This window comes from Callorhinchus milii, unplaced genomic scaffold, assembly GCF_018977255.1.
Source record: "Callorhinchus milii isolate IMCB2004 unplaced genomic scaffold, IMCB_Cmil_1.0 Scaffold4, whole genome shotgun sequence".
Lineage (NCBI taxonomy): Eukaryota > Metazoa > Chordata > Chondrichthyes > Chimaeriformes > Callorhinchidae > Callorhinchus > Callorhinchus milii.
Window position 1 is genome coordinate 57,861,275 of NW_024704745.1, and position 23,495 is coordinate 57,884,769.

At 37.6% G+C, this 23,495-nt stretch overlaps 1 protein-coding gene across 10 annotated transcripts in view; it reads left to right on the forward strand.

Annotated features, from left to right (window-relative positions):
* dlg2 (discs, large homolog 2 (Drosophila)) overlaps positions 1-23,157 on the forward strand; it is a 430,051-nt gene extending 406,894 nt beyond the window's left edge. For 3 of the 10 annotated variants that reach the window (XM_042334110.1, XM_042334114.1, XM_007902674.1), the window contains 7 exons: positions 8,185-8,284; positions 10,354-10,404; positions 11,922-12,023; positions 13,645-13,817; positions 17,194-17,303; positions 20,625-20,716; positions 23,036-23,157. In XM_042334110.1, coding sequence (XP_042190044.1) covers positions 8,185-8,284; positions 10,354-10,404; positions 11,922-12,023; positions 13,645-13,817; positions 17,194-17,303; positions 20,625-20,716; positions 23,036-23,142 — 735 coding nt within the window. In that variant the 3' untranslated portion in view covers positions 23,143-23,157. Of the gene's footprint in view, positions 1-8,184; positions 8,285-9,024; positions 9,071-9,611; positions 9,654-10,353; positions 10,405-11,921; positions 12,024-13,644; positions 13,818-17,193; positions 17,304-20,624; positions 20,717-23,035 lie in introns of all 10 variants that reach the window. The other 7 variants (XM_042334112.1, XM_007902622.2, XM_042334115.1 and 4 more) reach the window with 3 other exon arrangements.
* The last annotated feature ends 338 nt before the right edge of the window (positions 23,158-23,495 follow it).

Below are 23,495 nucleotides of genomic sequence, written 5' to 3' on the forward strand. Positions count from 1 at the left end.
ATCATTGAATGGTACTTGTGCTGTTGTCAGGAGTAGTCACCTGACACTAATGGAATAAAATATAGTCCATGTTCTCTTCAGATCGTATAAATTTTTCACCTTATCTAACTGAAATCATTTTCATTTTTCCTGTGTTAGAGTACGTACAAGCAAGTAGCATAAATTGCATGGCACATGGGATTATTGTGATCTAAAATGTCATCTTGGAACCAGCTCAGCCCCAAGAAGACCCTACTTACTGCCACCCAAGGAGATTAGTCAGCATCTTAAGGAGAAGTTGGGAGAGAATTAAAGATGAAAAAAGTATGTGCTGGGTGGATATCTTACATTAATATTCTTGTTCTGAATATTCACTTGGTATAACATAAATTGATAGCAAAAAGTAGCACTAATAAGGGCTCCATCACTTCTTTTTGAAATTATACAGTGGGTAGTACTTTTAGGGAGCCCACAAAACCAGATATGTGGATTTCAGTTTTTAATTTGATGCTTAGCAAGTTACTGAACCTCTCCAAAGTGTTAAACTACAATGTGCTTCATTTCACAAAAAATGTTTTGAAACAAATCAAAAACTGCAATGGATTCTACAATAATGTAAACAGTGACACTAAACCATGAGAGATGTAGGATAAAACATTTCTTGGCCAAAAAAAATCCAGGAAGGGACTATTATTTGAATGAAAAGGACTTGGGGGTCCTGATTGACAATAAATTGAAGCTCTCACAACAATGCTCTGTGGCAATGAGTTAAGCAAACCGTATGTTGAGATGTTTCAAAAGATCAATAGCAAGCCAAAATAATGGCATAATCCTGCCACTGTATAAATCATTGTTGAGATTGTACTTAGAGTACTGTGTACAGTTCTGATCGCTGCAGTACAAAAAGGATATGAGAGAAATCAAGAGGATACAGAGGAGGGCAACCAGAATGATTGAGGGAATAATAATCCTTACATTTGATATAGCGCTTTTCAGGTCGGGAGGACGTCCCAAAGCGCTTCACAGAACACACTGTAAAGTGAATTGACTGTATATTTGTGGGCGAATGCGGCAGCCAATTGCGCACAGCAATGTCCCACAAACAGTCGTAGACTGAAAATGACCAATTTATTATTTTGGGGGGTTTTGGAGGGATTATTATTAAGCGTGTGGAGTAAGGAAACTTGCCCAAGGTTTCGCCCTGCCTGGAATTGAACTCAGGTCTCTCGCTTGCAAAGCGAGTGCTCTAACCACTGAGCTGCAGGACTCCACATGGAGGGACTGGACTATCAGGAGCGACTAAGTAAATTGGGCATGTTCACGCTGGAAGAGAGAAGATTGAGAGGCAATATGACTGCTGTTTTTAAGTTTCTAAAGGAGTTAGACAATGTAGATCATGACAAGCTGTTTCAACTAGTCCAGGATAGTAAAACCAGATTGAAGGGGGTAAATTCAGAACGGATCTACGGAAACACTATTTCAGTGAGCAAACAGTGAACCTGTGGAACAGGCTCCCTAGGGAGATGATTGAAGCAGGAAGTGTTGATTCCTTCAAACACAGATCAGATAGTTTTCTTTTAGGAAATAACATTATGGGATAGAGTACCTAGGTAGTTTGGGACATATGTGCATGCGACCGCCAGGAAGGTGAATGGCGAACTAGATGGACCTTGGTCTTTTTTGCAATTAGCATATCTTATGTTCTTATATGTTCTTATAGGATATCCTTATGAAATCTGCATTTTGACATATGATGCACAAATATTATCATAAACATAGCAGGGTTTGTTTTGTACAGGAATGGTAGTCGTGATTATCACTTGTTTTTACTTTATAACCTTTTTAAAAAATGTAATCTTCTGTCTTATCACTGTCTTTATGGCGCTGTAATATATTTTGCTCTACTGTCCTATAAAGAAAACAACATTAAAGGTGGTAGTGCTGTGTCCTGCTTCAGTGCCTTACAAGAATTTCTATATCAGTATAAATATCTAAACATAAAATAAATCCTTTATCCTTTATCAGATTATCTTAAATGTACAATATTTCAAAATCACAGGGCATTAAGATACCAGATCTAACAGAAATGAAGAGCTTTGTTTTGAATGTGGTATTCTTATTTTTATATGGTATACCCTTTATATCTCTTTATTCTGATCTTTAGATGATGTATTCTATGGTTTAGTATGTTCTTGTGATAATTGATCAAATTCCTAACTCTTGTGGTTGATGTAATTTTTCCTTTGCCTTCTGAAATGTCATACTTACAGTACATCAAGTTTGGCATAACTCCTAAAATAAGCTTTATTGGGTAATAATATTATTTATTGGATGTTCAAAGGTACACGTTGACACTTGCCATTGATACTAATTTTGACACACTTAGCACCAGTGTGCCCTGTCTGCCAATACAGCAGAACCCTATTATAATGCAAACCATTAGTTGGAGGATCCATAAAATCCCAAGCTGCTTTGTAGTGGGATCTGATCGTCAGTCAATGCTTCTGCATTGATTGTGCATGTGCACAGAAAGCTAGACAGCATCCCGTGTGCCAACCAGCTTCCTACTCTAAAATGCCAGACGTTCGGGTCATCAGGACACCTTCAACATTACTTGATATGCACACCCTGCAGGAATTGATGTTGGAGGGGACCTCCAATTTGCTAGTGTTTTGAAGCAGGGCAACACAATTTGAAGTGAGCAAACAAGCTTTCTTTGGGCATTTTGGATTTTTCGTACGTAAATGTCAGAGTCCACACCTGAATTGTGCAAAAAGCAAGCCCACATTAGGAGTGAATTACACCAGAGTTTAAGTGTATCTACTGTATTGATCTAAGCCACCAAAACACCCGAATTAAGAGCGAAGATCAAGAGGAATAGATCACACTTCAGGTTTCCGTAGCAAACTGATTAATACAATTTGTATTCATTACAAAACTTGATTCCCCCAACCCCCCCAAAATAGACAGGATAAAAAAAGTTTTTATTGCAATACTTAAGTTTTGTTTACATACCATTTAGTTTGCTATGTGACAGCTTTATCAATGTATTGAAACGTGGGCAATTTCTAATAAGTTGTTTCCAATTAAGTTTAGCTCATTATGTATTAGCTTTATCAAGATATTCACAAGTTTTGTGGGGCTTTTTCCCTTTTCACTGAAAAGTGAAACCTTTTCAAAGTATAATACATGGAGAAAAATCAGAAAGGTGTCATTGCAGTGGATGCAGACCAATGTTAATTATGTTTTGTGGATCAAAAATGACCAGATTTATTCACATCTGATTTAACACATCTGACATCAACCCTCTCAAAAAAATAAATGTAGATAAATGTTACTTTCAATAAGCAGCTTGTTATATTCAAAAATGCCTTGAACATTTTCAGACTGTAAAAATTCCACGCATGTCATTTATTGTGTATGAAAACAACCAAACTTCCTACATTAGGTATTTACTAGGATCATGAGGTAAATTACAGTTAAGTACTGAAAAACGACGTTCACTATTTTAAGTGAACAAAGATATACAGACTAATCAACCATGGGCAATATATATTTACTGGAATAAGTTTGCTTCCAATAAGGTTAATCACTGTTTGACAGAAAACAAAGAGAAATAGAAATCAGATTAATGTTTACATGCCTTAAGAACAATACCAGATTTTGTGATGTGTTAGGAAACTGTGTTCACAGAAGTTTAACTTTTGTCTTTGATGCTATTGAATACGCAATGCTCATTAGAACTTGATTTTAAAAAATACACAGATGGCTGTTGATTCATTATTAGAGACCCAGTTACATGAAACACTGAGAAACACTTGCATTTCTGTTACATTTTTATGTTTTTTTAATGTCACATTTACCATTAAAATAACATCTGTGTCATGTTTGACTTGCATGAATCCACTCAGTTGTTGACATAATATAATTTTATATCAATCAGCTTTAATTTCCCAATCTTAATTTCTTTCCTATGCAGCATGTTTCTGCACTGTTTCATAGCATGATATTAAATGGCATATTTTGTCTATTTTCTTAAAACATGTCTTCATAATGGGCTTGATTTAATATGTGGCTCTATACCTGTTGAGGGACATTTGCGCTGTATTATTGGCGCTAATGGTTTTACATGCCTGATAAAGTATATCTGACAGTTTTAGTTTCTGGCTTTCATCTATGCAAACAGTTTGCACTTTATGTGCTTTAAGAACGTACACTTTAATTCAATAATATTTTTGAGCTACTATAGACAGATATTTACACAGACCTCATCTGACTGTAGACAAAATTATCAGATGTAGACTTGGCACAATGCCTGAAAAAATATGTAATAAATCCTTTCTAACCGCCCCCCTACCCCACAACCAAACATCACCACGACTACAAGATGTATGAAATTCGTAACACAGAAGGAAAAAATCTCAGTGAGAAGAACAACTCTTAAACACAACAACAGTACCCTAAGCTATTCTTCCTTTGGTGCAGGACTAAACATGACTGTTTCAGCACCAGGTTGGCCAGAGGCTATGTTGTTGAATTGTTTACACTGCAAGTGTTACATCTACTGTTTTTGCTGTTGTACAAATTAATATTTAAGCGTCATTTTGAGATGTCAGTACAGTCTCAGCACAGCCAGCATTGAGATCACACTACCACATCTAAAATTATTAAATCGAGCCCAATGTCTTTGTTCTTATTTTTTTAATCATGTTTTGTTTTCTGAACAATTGTTTAATTACTGTTCAGATGTAAAAGTGGAGAAAAATAGCAGTGACGACCATCTATTTTAAGTTACATTTTGTGAGAAACAGATTTCTTCAGTTCTTTCCTAATATTTTATATTAAGTCTTAAAAACATGGCCTTAAAAATTAGTGAATACAGTATAAGGGCCAAGAATTTAGTAAAAGTTGGAACAAATAGTCAAATATTTTGGCTGCAAAATATCTTTGAAATGCTAAATTGGTTATCCGGTAATTTTGGCAGATGCCATTCCTGTTGATGGTAATGTATGAGAAAATGAGCTTATTTGGAATCAATTAAACTAGTTTGTATCCAATGAGCAGACTTGATAAATCACAGACTGCTTATTTTTTTCACATTGTTAGGATGTGGAATGCCCTGCCAAGTAAGGTGGTCAAGGTAGAGTCCATTATGGGTTGCAAGAGGGAAGTAAATGGATATATGAAAGTTAGAGGCTTGAAGGGGTATGGGATAAGGCAGGACAGTGGGATTGTTAGTCTATCTTGCTCTGAGAGTAGATGCAGACTCATTGGGTCAAATGGCTTCTTTCTGCTCTGTAAGTTTCTGTGATTCTACGATGTAGAAGTGGGTGTTCATTGGGTTCCCAAATACACAGTCCCTCCACTTTACAGCATATCCTGTGAAGAGAACATCCTCCTGACATGAAAGGCACTAGACCAAATGCAAGGATTATTATTATGTGGTTAGTCCATTGCTGGCCATCCAAGTTATAATGGGGTCTAATTTGTGACATTTCTTAAAACGCAATCCGACCAGAATTCCTCTTGACCGGAATGAGTATACAACTTTAGGCAGGCAAATGTTAGCGGTATGAGGGTTGAGCCAATTGACATAGGCTGGGAGGCATTATTCATGGACAAATCAATTGATCTGAAGTTGCCTGAGAGAAGGAAGCTGAGGATAATCATTAGAAGAGCTAGGTTACAATGAGGGAAGTATTAAGCAGGGTGCCTCAAGGGTCTGCAATGGGAATCCTCATGTTCCTTATATAAATGACCTGGATTTACAGACCTAATGTACGGTCGTTACATTTGTTGATGATACCAAGTTGGAAGGAACTGTGGAGGCAGAAAAGATCTACCAGCTCAGTGGTTAGAGCACTCGCTTTGCAAGCGAGAGACCTGAGTTCAATTCCAGGCAGGGCAAAACCTTGGGCAAGTTTCCTTACTCCACACCCCTAATAATAATCCCTCCAAAAAAAAAACAATAATAAATTGGTCATTTTCAATCTACGGCTGTTTGTGGGACATTGCTGTGCGCAATTGGCTGCCACGTTCTCCCACAAATATACAGTCAATTCATTTTACAGTGTATTCTGTGAAGCGCTTTGGGACGTCTAGAAGACGTGAAAAACGCTATATCAAATGCAAGGATTATTATTATTATTATTATCTTAAAACTTGCTCAAGTATGCACATGGACTGATTACTGGCAAATGAAGCTCAATACAGATAAAGCAACTGCATATGGGAAATAAAAATAGGAGACAGGATATAACTTGCCAAAAGTGAAGTTGAAAAAGACCACGAGTTGTAGTTGACTCCAATATTGGAGGAATGAGCTAAGAGCATGGATTAGCCAGGCTAGCTTCAGTCTTAAAAAAGAGACAACACAGAGGGGACCTAACTAAGTTTCTAAATGGGAATGAAAAACTAACCTAAGAACCATACTTTTGATGCACTGTAACAAAGGACAATTTCATGAACAGACATAGAAATTCTCTTTTAGCCACCTGGAACGGGTTACTGGGAAGTGTAGTTGAGGCCAGGATGTTAGATTTATTAAAAAAACAGTTTGACCCTGTAATAGGAAAATGGTGGTGGTTGAGGGTGGAATATATTCTGGAAGCATGAAATCAAATAAGCCGAAGCCTTCTTGTAGGGTCTCACCTGAACCTCTCTTGCACTTCCAGTTACTGGACAGACTGCTCTTTTGCACAACTGTTTTTTTTATTAAGGATTCCTATTAAGAAATACTGCAAATTATCCCCCAATATGTTCTTTTAGCATTGCTGCACTTCCTCTATCAAAGGAAGCCCTTCTTTCGGTAGTCTTTTTTTCCCTTAAACGATACCCACACCATTCACCCAGTTGCTTTTGCCCATCCCCTATTTTGCCCATTCCATCCCTGCAATTATTGGCTCCCAGTCACTCTTCCCCTCACTTCCTGTGCCTTCATTCCCAGTTTTCCTGAGGTTTGTTCCTTGGCACATATCTTCCCCTTCTCAAGTGTGTATTGGAGCTACAATTATCTCCTGTATCTTATTACGCAGCATTATTCCAAGCACAGTTTCTGTCTCGTCTGATGCTCCCCTGTCCTAAGTTGCATACTTTTGATCTCATTCTCATTTTACCCACTCTTCACAACTCCCTTCTCAGTAGCAAAACTGCAAAATACTGGCTGCATTGACAGCAATCCCACCAACTGAGTTGTAGCTGTTTAAGCTCATACTATTTAAGCTACAATTAGTTGGAGTAAAGGAGGGGAGTACATACAAGCAATAAACAGGACTGCTGCTGTATTGTTGTATATTTACTTGATCACAGTCAAATGAGACACAGCTTGATGCCCAGTTAAGCAGGATTACACAAGTGCAGGCAAGGCACTGGGAGTCTGTGCATAGTGGAGAGAAGGAAACTAGGTTCTTATTTGTTTTTTTTATAAAAAACTCCTTTGGAACCAACTGACTCAATGACAGAATGCTCCAACAGTGAGAAACTGACCAGGAGCCAAACCCAGTAGAGTGACTGTATGGAAACCACCTTCTGAAATCTGACACTGGCACATAGATATGTTCTTATGAAGCAAAATCTGACCCTAGCAGCATCAGAACTAATTCCAGAAGATATAAAATAATAGTCCTTGCATTTGATGTAACGTCTTATGTTATTGACATCTCTTAAAGCGCTTCACAGGATATAATGTAAAATGGTTTCGACTGTGTATCTTGTGGGTGAAACCTAGCCACACAGCAATGTCCCACAAACAGCCAAGAAATGAATGACCAATTGTATTTGGGGAATTGCTGGCCAGGAGAAACTCCCTTTTCTTTTTGAATAGTGCCATGAGATCCTTAATATCCACTTGAACAGGTAGATTTAACGTCTCATCCCAAGGACATTACTTCCATAATCCAACACACTCCAGCACTGCATTGCAGTGTCATCTTAGACGACATTATTCCAAGTCCCAAAGTGAGTCTTGAACCGACAACCTTCTGACTCAGTGGCGAGAGTGCTACCACTGAGCCAGGCTGACACATAGATATGTTCCTATGAAACAAAATATCAATGAACTTGATCTACGTCAGTTTCTTTTGATGTTTGCTCATGAATGAGTCACTGCTGTTATTCCCATTTTTACAACCTCTGGTTTGTCAGCATGAGTATGACAGCAATTACTGTAGATGTCCCTGTTTGCCCCATTCCTTTTCTCCTTCACAGTCATTCAATGACAAGCGTAAAAAGAACTTCATCTTTTCACGAAAATTCCCTTTCTACAAGAACAAGGACCACAGTGAGCAGGAAACCAGTGATCCAGAACGTAAGTAGGCCTAAGAGATGCCATAATAGAACAGCACACACACAACACATACACGCAGGCAGGTGAGGCTATACTACTGTGACCAGTGTGTGACAGCAATCTGGATCCCACAATATTGGTTCTTATTTCCCCAAAAGGAAACCTTTTATAAACAGGTGTGAACGAAACTGCTAGGAAGAGTTAGAGACCGTGTCCCTTTTTTGCCAGCCTAGGTACACTGTATTTCACAATAAATGCAAATCTGACCAATAATTTAGAATATTCCCATGAATAATCAGAAGATCAACTCTATTTGCAGTTTCCATTCAATATATATAATAGTCACATTATGACTAATGTGCCGCTGATTTAAGTTGGCAGCAAATTGGTGCAGTGGAGTGGTGTTCATTGATTATAAATATCTGCAATCCTTTAACGTTGAAACAAAGATGTACCACTTCAGTGGGCTGTTCATCTATTTGTCAGTAGTTTAATATGAAATACAGCTTGTGTATGGGAATCGAAGGGATACTGTCTCTGTAAGTGGACTGTTTTGGAATGTACTAATCCAGACAACTAAAGGTTCCTGGAAAACCCAGTATGGTAAAGCCACAGTGCAATGTGAAAATACAGTGGGGCTCCCGATTGGCCTATCTGCATGGTCTGTCATGGTAGTATTCAGTTCAAATCCACTGACTTCTTCCTTCCTTTCTGCGGTTATTCTTCTTGTCTTTGCTTGCTGTCTGGGGACTACTGTGCAGGAGATCCCTGGGTTAGCCGACGACGGTTATGGAACAAAAACTCTGAGTAAGTTCTGAAGAATGGCCACAATAACATGTCACTATAATTATTATTTTTTTGAAAAATATATTTTTTTACATTTGTCCCGAAGAAACTCCTAGCATGTAAAAATGCCGATTTAATTGGAACCAATGTGAATGTCCCAGACTTTATTCTTTTCTTTATGTTTTGCATGATCAGTTAAAACCAGTGCACAATCACTGTCTGAACACCTATCCGGAACGATTTCCATGTCAATGACCTACTGTTTCTCAAAGTAACTCTGTGCTTATACTGTTGAGGGTGAAACCGTGTTATGGAAAAATTTGTATTGCAGAGATATGTACCCTCCCCATCCCTTCTGCATCCTCTTGCCCATAATGCAATTTCCATTGCTGTTTTCAACACTATTTCCATGTATAACTAACTATTCTTTCATGTTTTCACTATGGACATTTCTGTTGACCAGCATGTGTTTAATTCACTGCATTTTAAACATTCATTTAAGTTAATGCTGCTTTGTGGTGCTTTGTTGTATTCATCCTAATTTGCAATATTGTTATTGCAGAACATGTTACTTCTAATGCCAGCGATAGTGAAAGTAGCTACAGTAAGTTTTTTTTTACATTTTATTTTTCAGCACTGTATTTATTTTCTGGTCCTTTTCTTAAAAAGCTTGATGAAAGCAACTGACTTTATGCATGCCTTAAAATATAGTTTTTTTATATTAATAACAATGTCCAGTTACATTACATCTAAAGATTGCTATGCTTCCTGCTCAGTTTTCGAGCAGTGCATTTTCAGCTATAGGATCTGAAATCTCTTAGACACAGTGTGTTAGGGTTGCCTTATACTTGTGGGTTTAAGGTTTTCTAAAATAAACTTGCATTGCTTGCTGTTTTATTGATCAAGTTACTATCTGATTGAACAAATATAACCTTTTTCTTTAGCATAAAATACTGGGTAATTTGCTCGTGTATCTCTTTCTCTGGAAAACTGAACAGGCATAGAGCATTTTTTTTACTTTGCAATCATGGTTAATTTTCAGCACAGAGAAAACCAACCACTGTTCCACAGGATTGTGCAAAAAATATCTTGGATGTCAAATAGCAACTGCTAAGTGTTTGAGAAATCAATCCATTGAAAATAATATTTTGCTCAAAATGCTCTATGAAACGTCTTAGTTTTAAATAATCAATGCCCTTGCTATAATAAACAAAACACTTCTTACGTGATATACAAGCATTCCTTTGGTAGGATCTGATCAGAATATTTTTTATTAAAGACTTACATTTTCTTTCTGCCATCAGGGGGTCAAGAAGACTGTATTCTTTCATATGAACCAGTTACACGACAAGAGAGTAAGTTGGACATCCAATCAATCATGTTATTTTTAGTCTGACTTGTGCGAACACTCCTTCACATGCTTAAGAGTCTCCAGTTCCAGTAACCGAGAACTCATTGAAGAAGTTTCATTTGACCAGTTTTGAAGAACACAATGCCTCCTGAGGACACACACTTGCATGCACACACACACACACCTACCCACTCTGCTCGCCTGTGCCTGGAAAACACAGCAGCAAAACGAGCCAAGCCAAAGTGCTTGTTGGGAGCACTGTTGGAATATAAGCAGCTGAAACCATGCAGCTTGCCAGTGTGAGCAATTGATAAACTGCTGCTGAATCATAGATTATCCACGGTAAGAGTATTGTTTCTTTGTAAATGAGTTTTGAAAATTTCTTACTTTCTGCAACAGCCTGCTGCAAAAAGACAGCTGAAGAATCATCTGCTTTGCATTGTATTAGATACACTATCAATTGTATTTTTAGCTTGTTTGTAATAAACCTGAATTTTCGTAGAGATAGTCAGTGACAGTGAATCATTGCCCCTTTCTGATTTGTGAATATCTTAACACTTGTATCTTATCACTTTACTATGGTTGCATCACCCTTGCATAGACCTGTAATACAGCAGTAGAACTTGATAATCTCTAAATAGATTGAATTTGCATTGGTACACAAGTACAGTACATCGGAATTCTCATATAACTGCATACACAAAATCCACTGTGTCCCTGATTCAAAAGGCTAAGGACAGAAAGATGTGTCACTTGTGCTTATGAGCTAGATTGTAAGATCTAGCTGGCTCTATTATTTATAATATTAATAATTATTCAATTTGATATAGCATCTTTCACGTTGGTAGGACATCTCAAAATTCTTCACTGGATATACTGTAAAGTGTAGTGACCATGTGCTTTGCAAGCAAATGCAGCAGCCAATTTGTGCAAGCAGTGTCCCATAAACAGCAATGAAGTGAATGACCAATTTTATTTGGGGGATTATTGGTCAGGATACCAAGAGAAACTCTTTTCTCTTTTCAAATAGTGCCCTGGGCTCTTTAAAGTCCACCTGAAAAGATAAACTGGCCCTTAGTTTAACATCTCCTCCAAAGCACCTCCACAAATGCACCCCACCAACACTGCAATTGCATGTCAACTAATTGGATTTTATAAATGAAGAACTGCTTCTCAGGCTAAGAAAGAGCTGCAGTAAACTCCAAACATCTGATGCAACAGTAGAGAATAAACCAAGGAGAGAATTGGAGATGTTTTTTCAGCCAGGTGATCAAGGCTGGGCAGTAACTAGTTGGTGATATCTTCCAACGCTGAATCTCACCATTTACAGCTTAAACTAGGTTGGCTAGACATGATGGCTAAATTGGGGTTTATAACAGCATTGGGATATCATTAGAACAGTACTGGTATACAGAGACAGGCCATCAAAATGAACTGTACAAAATTAGATGCGCCTTTTCATGGGGAAATCATTAAGAGTGATATTTTCCAAGTAAAAAAATTCTGTCATTTGTTTTTCAGTTAATTACACTAGACCTGTAATTATTCTGGGCCCAATGAAAGACAGAGTTAATGATGACCTGATATCAGAATTCCCAGACAAATTTGGCTCCTGCGTGCCTCGTAAGTATCATGTATTTAGTTTCAACAGATATGTGTTTCATTAACATTTGGCCATCTAGATATTTGATCATGCTGCGATGCAACCTTAAGCAGAAAAAAGGGTTTTGCACCATTTTCAGGCCAATACTGTTACAAGAATTGTATCTTGTGTGCTGATGTGTGCTTAGGAACAGGGGTAGGCCATTCAGCCCTTTGAGCCTGTTCCTCCATTCAATTAGATATTGGCTGATCTGTACATCAACTAATCCTGCCAATTCCAATTTCCTGCCTTTTCCCCATATCCCTTAAAATCCTGATCTACCAAAAATCTATCAACCTCACTCTTGAAGTTGTGGATGGATCCAGCTTCCACAGCTTTTTGGGGGAGAGAATTCCAGATTTCTACCACCCTTTGAGTGAAAAAATGCTTCCTGATTTCACTCTTAAATGGCCTGGTTCTAATTTTAAGACTATGCCCCCTTGTTTTGAATTCCCCCACTAGAGGAAATAGCTTCTCTGAATCTATCCTATCAAATCTCTGTTATCTTAAATACTTCAATCAAATCATCCCTCAACCTTCTAAACTGAAGGGAATACAATCTAAGTTGATGCAGCCTTTGCTTGTAACTTTACCCTTGAAGGCCTGAAAACATTCTGGTGAACCTGCGTTGCAACACCCCTCTCGGGCCAATATATCTCTCCTGAGGTGTGGTGCTCAAAATTGACCGCAGTACTCCAGATGGGGTCTGACTAACGCTGTGTACAGCTGAAGCATCATTTCTTCCCCTTTGTATTCCAGGCCCTGAGATAAAGGACAACATTCCATTCACCTTTTTGATTACTTTTTGTACCCGTGAGCTTGTTTTTAGTGATTTGTGGACGTGGACACCCAAATCTCTTTGCTCTTCCACAGTTCTTAGTTTCTCATCATTTAGAAAATATTCAGTGTTAACTTCCTGCTCTCATCTACACAATTTACTGTGCCTCCTAACTTTGTGTCATCTGCAAATTTTGATATAAAACCCATTCATTCATCCCAGTCAGGGTAATATATATATATACACATATATATATACGCATATATATGTGTAGAAAAGCTGAGGCCCCAGTGCAGACTCCTGGCGAACACCACTTGTCACATCGGACCAATCAGAGAACACTCTTTTTATCCCTATTCTCTGTTGCCTGTTTCCCAACCAATTACCAAGCTACGTCACAAAATTACCTCCGATTCCAAGCACTTGTATTTTTGCTGCTAATCTCTTGTGCAGAACCTTATCAAATGGCTTCTGAAAGTCCATCCATAGACACTCCCTTATCCACCATATTAGTGACCTTCTCAAAAAAATTCAGTTACATTTGTCAGACATGACCTACCTCTCACAAATCCATGATTATGTCTCTAGAGATTACCTCGCAGCACTTTGCCTCCTGTAACACCCTCACTTCCTGTCAAACTCTCACCTCCAGTCATACTTAAAATAAAGAATAGTTATGTGATCCTGAAAGCATGATGTCCAGCATTTTTATAGGGTTATAGTAAAAAATAGTTATTTTCTGTGACAAACCTCAACTACAGCTTGAAGTAACTACTTATCGACTGTGATTACTAAATTATGTTTTTCCCCCTTTCCTTAAAAAGATACCACAAGACCCAAGCGTGACTATGAAATGGATGGACGGGACTATCACTTTGTTACCTGTAGGGAACAGATGGAAAAAGATATCCAGGAGCACAAATTTATTGAAGCAGGACAATACAATGAAAATCTATATGGGACTAGCGTCCAGTCTGTAAAATATGTGGCTGAAAGGGTAAGTTATGGCCTTTAGAATGCGTTTATTTTTTTATTGGAATGGAAAGTCAATGTTTCTGCTCAAGATAAGAAATAACTTTCACTTTTCAGTTTTACAATACCTAATCCTGTAGCACTGCCTCAAAGTGATTCACAAACAATTATAGTCCAGTGTAGTAGCTGTTTTGTGGAAAACACAACTGCAATTTCCAAGATGGAGTGTTGCTGCTAAGAATGAAATACTTTCCTGCTTTTTGCAGCCAATATCAGCTTCAGGCACTACCAGGGCAGATATGTAGAGTTTAGATGGGAATTTTCATTGCCATAACCTCAAATGATTAGATCAGTAAGATATTTTTATTCTCTACACCAAATGCCTTGTTAATTTAATGTAAAATAATGCCTCGGTGCCAATTTAATGTCAACTGGTGCCTTGGGCTTTCGTCTTCTAAGAAGTAGAATAAAATTCTAGTCAGCTAGCTTAGTTGCTAGCACTCCCATCTCTGAGTCAAAAGGTTATATGTTCAAGACTCACATCAGCAATTTTAGCTCACAGTCTAGGCTGCCATCCTTCAGCTGAGATGTCAAACCGAGGTCCCATCTGCCTTTTCAGGTGATGTTAAAGATCCCATACCACTATTTAAAAAGCAGAAAAATTATGTGAGTCATTCATTTCAGTGGCATTGTTGTGTGCAAATTGGCTGCCACATCCATCTACAAATGCATATATACCGACCACATTGCATACAGCCTAGACTGTGAGCTCAAAGATCTGGCATGATGCTTGAACTCACAACCTTCTGACTCAGAAACAAGACAGCTACCAACTAAGACAGACTGGCACATAAGTTGTTTATGTGCTGTTAAGGTTGTGGAATTGTATACGACAAAATAACATATAAAATTAGCTTGGCGAGAGAAGAAAGAAGCAAAAGAAACATTGATTGCTGAACTCCTTCCAATAAGATGAATGCAATACATAAACAAAATTCTTTCGCTAAAAGGTAAATTTGTTTCCAAATTGATGAGATTATGTTAATAGAAAATAGTTCATAGTCATTATTGATTTTGTGTGATAGTCTCTCTTTCAGTACAGTTACTTCAGGCTGAGATGACACAAAATCCTGCTGCACTATTATGTATTTATAATAATATAATAATCCTTGGATTTGATGTAGCGCTTTTCACATCTTCTAGACGTCTCAAAGCGCTTCACAGAATATACTGTAAAGTGAATTGACGGTATATTTGTGGGCGAAACGCAGCAGCCAATTGCACACAGCAATGTCCCACAAACAGTAAACACACACAGCAATGGACATGGACACACACACACACAGCAATGGGAGCCAATGAACACACATACAGCAATGAACACACATACAGCAATAAACACACACACATAACAATGGGCACACACACATCAATAGACACACAAACACACAGCAATGGGAGCCAATGGACACACGCACACTCACAGCAATCAGCACAGACACACAGAGCAATGGGCACACACGCGCACAGCAACGGGCACACGCACACACTGTAATGGGCACACACACACAGCAATGGACACACATAGCAATTTCCATTAACATCACCTCATCAGTTTGGAAAGAGATGGTTCAACAAATCTTTCCTTTACTTTAAAGATTTCAAATTCCTTGCTTTCACAATTAAGCACGGGGATAAACACTTAAGTTCAAATGTTAGGGTTTTATTGTGCACTGTAACATTACATAAGGGTCCCTTTTGAGTGTAATGTTTTGTGTGGCATTCATTGAAAATCATCCGCAAAGTGGTCTCCAGAGCAGTGTTCCAGCCAAACAACGTTGATTCACGACAAATATTACAGTATAAGCGCAGCATGAATGCCAAGATCATCCAGCTATTAATAGTCTAGATTCCAGCATAGTATCTTGACATAATAAGAGAGAGATCAGCAAAATAGATTTTCTAAAACTATATCTGAAATTGTTTTTTAATTATTCAAGCAGAATTCTTGTTATTCTACCTGCAACAAATTTCATTATACTACATTAAAAACATATCATCGAAACAATTTCAGAATAATTTTAAATGATAATTATCCGTGGATTTGATATAACATCCTATCACGTCATTGAACTGTCTCATAATGCTTCGCAGGATCTTTTCTATGTGATGTTGTAATTACATTTATAGACAAACATGGCATGCAATAGATCACAGGCAAAAGGAAATTTCTCGTATTATTAATCTAAATTAGTATTTTTACAGGCATAATTTAGCACAGCTTCAAATAATAATAATAATAACAAACCTTGCAAACAAAATATTACATTAATAGTCTTGTAAATCAGTCATTTAGGATAATTCACCACATCATGCAAACGTAGCCACGCAGACTTTTTCAATCAGGGATTAAATCGTTCTATCTTAAAAGTAAAGCAAATATGTTTTTTATTGTTCTGTGTCAGTGGATATGTGAGGTTAGAATAGCAGATTGGTTTATTTACTCCATTTTGTTTTTCATTGGATTCCTCTCATGCACTGCCTGTTTAATTCAATAATTGTTTGATTTAAGCCCAGTGAATACTGTGAAAATGATTGCAGTTTTCCGAGTTTTAACAAACAAATTACTTAAGTAGATCTGAATGGATGGAGATTTTCATCGTTAAATTTTGAAAAAAATTATGATTATAAATAATAAATAAATTAGAATCAGGAAAGTCTTCATATAATTTATAACATATAGGTAAGCTTCCAGACATGTGATGCTCAGTGTTAAAGGAAATTACATCACACAGATCTCCATTTTGTTTTAACAGATGTTTACTTTCATTATGTTTCACAGTTTCACCAACTGATAATTCTAAATGATTCCAGCCTTGAAATTGAATAAGTTGTGAAGATTGTATAACAATTTCAAATGTCTTTGTATGTTTTTCAATGAGTCCAATATTCTGGCCTTAACCATCTTTCATAGTAACCTGTTCCAAACGTTAATTACTATCTGGGTAAAGAAATACTTCCTGGTGTATATAGTGAAGCTGAATATCCATAAAATACAATAAATATTCTTGTTAATGTTGAATAGTATTCTACAGAGCATATTAAGTATCTAATGAAAACCTTTCACTGTCCAGTGCCTTGGGACTTCCTCCCAATGTGAAGGGCATTATATAAATGCAATTTGTTGTTGTTTCTATAGCACAAGAATATCCTGTAATGCCAACATCTCTCCCTCCCTCAAAGATGCTTTCATCTCATAAATTGCAGTTATAAAAGTATTTTCATTTCATATTGAATCATTCCTTTGCAGAATAAATAGTGTTAAGGTTCTAACTAATTATTTTCAATACAGAAGATAATAATCTTATTAGGATTGCTGAACTATTTCTTCTTTCTGTTAGGGGAAACATTGCATACTGGACGTGTCGGGTAATGCTATAAAACGGTTACAAATTGCACAACTCTACCCTATTGCTATTTTTATCAAGCCTGTTTCAGTGGAGTCATTAATGTAAGTATTTTGTATTGTATTAATTATTGTGTTTAGGTTTGATATTCAGTATTTAGTACTGTAAGATGAGTTTGTCTAACGTCTCTCTTTAATGATTGCAATCACAGCGCAGCCAAGTTGCCTGTTTTGTCCATTTTCAGTTTTATTATGTGATGAGTTGATTATGCTTGGTTGAATGTTTGGATACAGCCTTCATGTTCTCCCATATTGACCGTGATTGAACAACAAACCAGGAAAAGAACACTCAGTGACCAAGTTGGACCGGTTTTGATTGATTCACTGAGTATGGATAATTTGGTCTTTTTGTTCAGGTGCAACTGAAAAACGTCAGGATACAGTTCTTTAACTATTCCCAGAAAGTTATGTTCAATAACTTGTCATTATGGAAATTGGCAGAGTTAGGATAAGGAGTTACAGCACAAATTAGTTATTTTCATTTTGTAATTGTTATCAAGTGGGTGAAGCTAAAATTGGTTGACATATATCCATGTCCTATCGGACTCTTTTGGGGGAGATATTTGCAGGATCACTTACTGGTTTGATGTTAACAGGATAATATTTTGACTTACAAGAACATAAGACCATAAGAAATGCTAGACGACAAAAGATCAAGGTCCATCTTGTTCACCTTCCAGCTTCCTGGCGGTCGCATGCACATATGTCCCGAACTACCTGTGTACCCATAATGTTATTTCCTAAAAGCTTTATATTTCATAACTAAAAATCATAGAAGCTGCTAATCCAAATCCTGAAAACGGAAATGCTGGTTCCTGATTCCTGTTGTAGATTCTTGCTGTTACTTGATTTGTTTTCTGTAGCATCACAGGAGGCAAGGCTGTGGGTTAATCTGTAATTACAGGAATCGCAGGGCTCCTTCCCATTACTCTTCCCCTTCAGAAAATGCTAATTTTATCTTATGGGAATCAATGTTGCATAAGTCCTGTGTTTAGGCAAAGGGCTATCTAATAATTTATCAGTAACAATTCATCCGTGCAAAGTCTGGTAGCAAAATATGTTTTCAGACTTTGTAGTTTCAAAATAAATAAATAATTAAAATTTACAGCTTTTGGAGGGAGATCTTCAAGGCTGAGACTGATAGATTTTCAAAAAACAGAGGGATTAGGAAATATGGGTATAGGACAGGTAATTAGAGTTAGGTCTGAAGATCAGCCATGATCTTATCGAATGGCGGGGCAGGCTCGAGGGGCCGAATGGCCTACTCCTGCTCCTAGTTCTTATGTTCTTATGTTCTTATGATGATCTATTGCGTTTTAAAAAACATTTCCCCACAGCCTGACAACCCCCTGTGGCAGTGTCATTGGCTTTGGGCTACTAATGGTGTCGGAGGCAAAAGTCTGTCGATTTGGGGCACTTCATCCCATGTGGAACATTCATGTCAGTTTTGGCGAGGTGATGGGCAGGAGTGAGCATTACAAAAATATATAAGGTGCTTAAGGGCTTTCTGACAAATGTACACAGATATAGTACTTCCATATATTTCTCATGATTTATTGTTCAGTCCATTAATTTCACCAATAATATTGAATTGTGTTAATTGGACGTTCTGGCCAGCTTTAGCTATTCTTTCTTAACACCTCCTGCAGCTTTGAAATATGACTAGTGCACAATTCCAGTTAGACAACATCTGTATAGGTGAATTTCCCACAATTGTCATGCTGGATACTGTATATCAGCAGAAATATACAAGTTCATTGAACAAGATGTTGAGTATATAAAAAGTAAAATCATATCTGGTTTTGTTGTGTCATAGAAAATGCTGTCTTGTCACTTGAAGGGTTTAATTGAGAAAAGTATACTGTATTCAGGCAAAAATGCAGTTTCATATCAGTTGATATTTTTTGTCACACACAGGTGTGCAGAGGGACTCATTCCATAAATGCTCTAGATATGAACAGGAGGAGGGGAGGAGAGGTCACACTCACAGCCAGTCTTTTAACATAGATAGACAATTGCAGTGTTTCATAACAGAATTCATAACATTTGATAATTGTTCTCCAAGAGAAACTGCTATGTTCTTTTAAAAAATTATGTCACCTCCTGTACATACCATGTAATAAGTAACCATCTCCAAAACTCCGCAGCTCCTGTACTCTCGGGCATAAGGCTCCGTAACCTCATCACTCCCACCCTCACCCGACTCCACTGGCTCCCCATCCCTCAAAGGATTGAATTCAAGATCCTCGTCTTCATTTTCAAGGCCATCCATGGCCTTGCCTCCTCCTATCTACCTGACCTGCTGACTCCCTACCACCTGCCCCCTCCCTCCGTTTCAACAGGCTCCGGTCTGCTCCATGTCTCCCGTCCGACCCCCCCTACCAACAGTGGCTGGGCTTTCAGCCTCTCTGCCCCCACACTCTGGAACTCCATCCCACAATCCCTTCACATCACTTCCTCCCTTGCCTCCTTCAAGGCAGGTCTCAAGACCCTTCTCTTTGATCGTGCCTTTGGTCGTCCTCCCACCTCTCTGCCTTCCCTCACCCCTACACCACCCCTCCCCCATGCTCGGGTCCCGACCCCTGACTGTTCAGCGCTTTGGGATGTCCTCCCGACGTGAAATGCGCTCTATAAATGTAATTTTGTTGTGGTTGTTGTTAGTCATGTCTTAGGTGAAGTAAAGAACTACACACAATAAAAATTGAAAGTCCGAATTTGACTGGTAATATTTTTCCATTTTTGAATGATTGCCCTTTGTCAAATTCTGTTGCCTTTAAATTGGTAGATTGTTAGAAGGTAACATTTCACAAGTGATTTGCTGTGGGAATCTCAGATGAACATACGCATCAAGCAAGATGACGATTGAGCACAGTTTTCATTCCTGAGCATGACCGGAGGTTGTGATTTGTTTTCTGGAAGAGTAGGGCTGGATTTTTGCCATGTATAAAACTAACCTGAAGAATGGAATCAAACCAATCTCCAGCAAACCTGGCAGACATACTTTTCACTGATTACCTTTGTTGGCATCAGACTCAGAGTAAAGTGTTGGTTTGCTCGTAGCTGTGGAACAGATTTTGATTGAAAGGCTCCTATTCAAAAGTAGTTGCTCATGAACATTACCTTACTTGTATGAGGTCCGAGGGCTATCTTTACATCAAAATTACTTACTCTGATAGATAACATTCCTCTTTGCTTTGGGGAAGAAGCAATGGTGAAATAACTGAGAAAATTAAAATATTTTATATAAAAAAGGTTTGACCTTTTATATTAGATTCAACTTCTGGCAAAGATACTACATAGAATGCTATTGGAAGGTTTTCCCGCCAATATTTATATTTCATGTGTTGATGCCATTTCTTGTTTCAGGGAAATGAATAAACGCCTGACAGAGGAGCAAGCAAGAAAGACATGTGAGAGAGCCATGAAACTGGAGCAGGAATTTGGGGAGCATTTTACAGGTAAACAAATCACCTAAACAATAAGTAGACTTACAAACATTTGCTTTCCCATTCATAATGCAGCTTTCTTTTAGAATGAATCTAATAATAATAATAATCCTTACATTTGGTATAGCATCTTTCATGTCAGAGCGCTTCACAGGATGTACTATAAAGTGGTGTGACTGTGTATTCTGTGTGTGAACACAGAAGCTAGTATGATTATGTTGCCTTTTAGGAGTGTGACACTAAGCTTTCATGGAAAAAAAATGAATTGCATTTTATCACTGATAAAATTTCCATCACAATTTATTCCAATCACAATCATGCAAATAAAGCCTTAGAATAAAGTTGCTCTGTCTACTCACTGTAAGTATCCATGTCAAATAGGTCTAATAATTTTCAGTGGGTTTAAGATCTCATTCCTTAATTTGGCAGTAAATTGGCAATTGAACTGACAGGGATCAAAAGGCACCAATTTCAAATGGCTAAGTTATTTGTTCAAAATAAAATTATTTATTTAAATAAAATAATTAAAATTCGCAATTGGCTGCTATGTTTCGCCCACAAAGTATAGTCAATTCACTTTATTGTATATTCTGTGAAGCGTTTGGAGACTTCTCGGTGACGTGATAAGGTACTATATCAAATGCAAGGATTATTATTAATAGTTGTAATATATTATGCTGGCTCACAAGAATCTTGAATGTAGATCAAGTCAGACCAGAGTTCCTGTGAATCAGTGTGACTTACTCCTGAATTCCTCCAATAAGAAATAGTTTCTGGTGCAGAAGGGGGTGCTTGCTCTTGTGAGGTTGCTGCTGAAACACATTATTCAAATAGTGTAAAATGGGCTTTCCTCTACATCTGACTGTAAAGTAACCTGGCCTTGGATCACTACATATTAGCTCCTATTCAGTACGTAAGATGACATAAATTTATCATGATTTTGACATAGTGCCAGTATTGGCTTTGTTAAAAAATTTCAATATTAAAATAGCTACATTATAGTTTCACATCTGCAGATTTGGCTGCTATTCAGAAATAGCTACAAGATTTGCGATGTCATTACTTTGTCCCCTGTCTATTTTAACTGTAGTTGTTATCCACCATTTGGTTACCAAAAGGTCAAGATCCAAAAAGGCACAATCACATTTTCTTTGCATTGGCAAAGGCTCTAACTTGACTAACCGATTGATAATAACAGGTTGCTCTGTAATTCTGCAAACCATTTTTCAAATCCTTACAGTCGTTTTACTTTAAAGTGCAAAGTATCAAATCCTAAATGCAGTGCACAATTCGGTAAAATTACACCTTAACAATTTTGTTAAATCCTCAAAAAAACATGTTTTTAACTATTTTGTGAATTTACAAAAATGTCTATACATATATATATGTGTGTATGTGTGTGTGTGTGTCTATGTATGTGTGTGCACATGTATATATTTTTAAAGTGATTCAAATACTAGGGTCGCCATCAAGTCAGATTCTAAATGTCACAGCTGATGTTTGCTTGAGTTTTCACAGAATCATAGAATTATACAGCACAGAAGGAGGCCATTCGGCCCATTGTGTCTGTGCCGGCTCTTTGAAGACATATATCCAAATCAATTCCACTCCCACGTTCTCTCCCCATAGCCCTGCAAACTTGTCTTTCCCAAATAATTATCTACTTCTGTTATCGTATCGGCTTCCACCACCTTGTGAAAAACGTTCTCCTTACCTCCCCTCTGTTTCTTTTAACAACTACTTTGATAGTTCAAGCTGTATATATTTTTTTAAATTATTCAATTTGTCTGTGAGCGTCACAGCTGTACTGGACTGTGCTTTCTCTCTATCCCAATCAGCCACAGGTCACCGGAATGTGAATAAAAAGCATCTGGAGTGCTCCTGATTTGAATGTGAGCTACATTGTAAATATCATCCAAATCAGCGAGCGGGGTCTAGAAAAAAAACAGCAGCACATTAGGTGTAGCATTGAATTCACAAGGCTATTTAGTCACACTGAGGTCAAGCCCCTCCCCCACCTCACCCCACCCCACCCCAAGACAATATTGTATGTTGGGATTTGGCATTTTCAGACAGAATATTTACTTAGCCCATTTACTACAAACAAAGCTTGTATATAGATTGGCACTGCATTTACTGAACTCCTCTCTCATGGGGTCACAACTCACTGCTGGTGTATCAGCAGAGTAATGTCAGCACCAGAATCCCTGGAGAATTCAATGACCCACTATTTTCCTTTCTGAAATGCACAATTCAGAGAAGAACTAAAATAAGGTAAACTTATAAAACTAAAATCATGAGCATTGATTCTTGTTTAATTTAAACCTACAGCAATAGTACAAGGGGAAACCCTAGAAGAGATTTACAACCAATGCAAACTAGCCATTGAAGAACAGTCTGGGCCGTACATTTGGGTTCCTTCAAAGGAGAAATTGTGAACCAGATGGAGATGTGAGAGTGGAAGAGGAAACCTAATCGAATAGTGACATTTTAAGTTTTTTTAAATTATATTCTCATCACTGTCTCTGTGCATTATCATGAATTTCCATCCAAGTCATAAGCTCAGCAGAATATTTCTGCACATGCTGGAGCCTGGGCATGGATGGGTTGGGGGGTGATCAAACAACCAAGGGAAGATTTAGCAAAGAAGAAACTACTTCTGGTACAGCAATGAAGGATCCTTAAACTTTGTGAATCCAAGCTACATGTGTTCTGAATTCTTGTTTAAATTGTTTAGCCTTTGTTATAATCAAATGGGAAAAGCAGTAACTTCCTGCACTTAGTTTTGCTC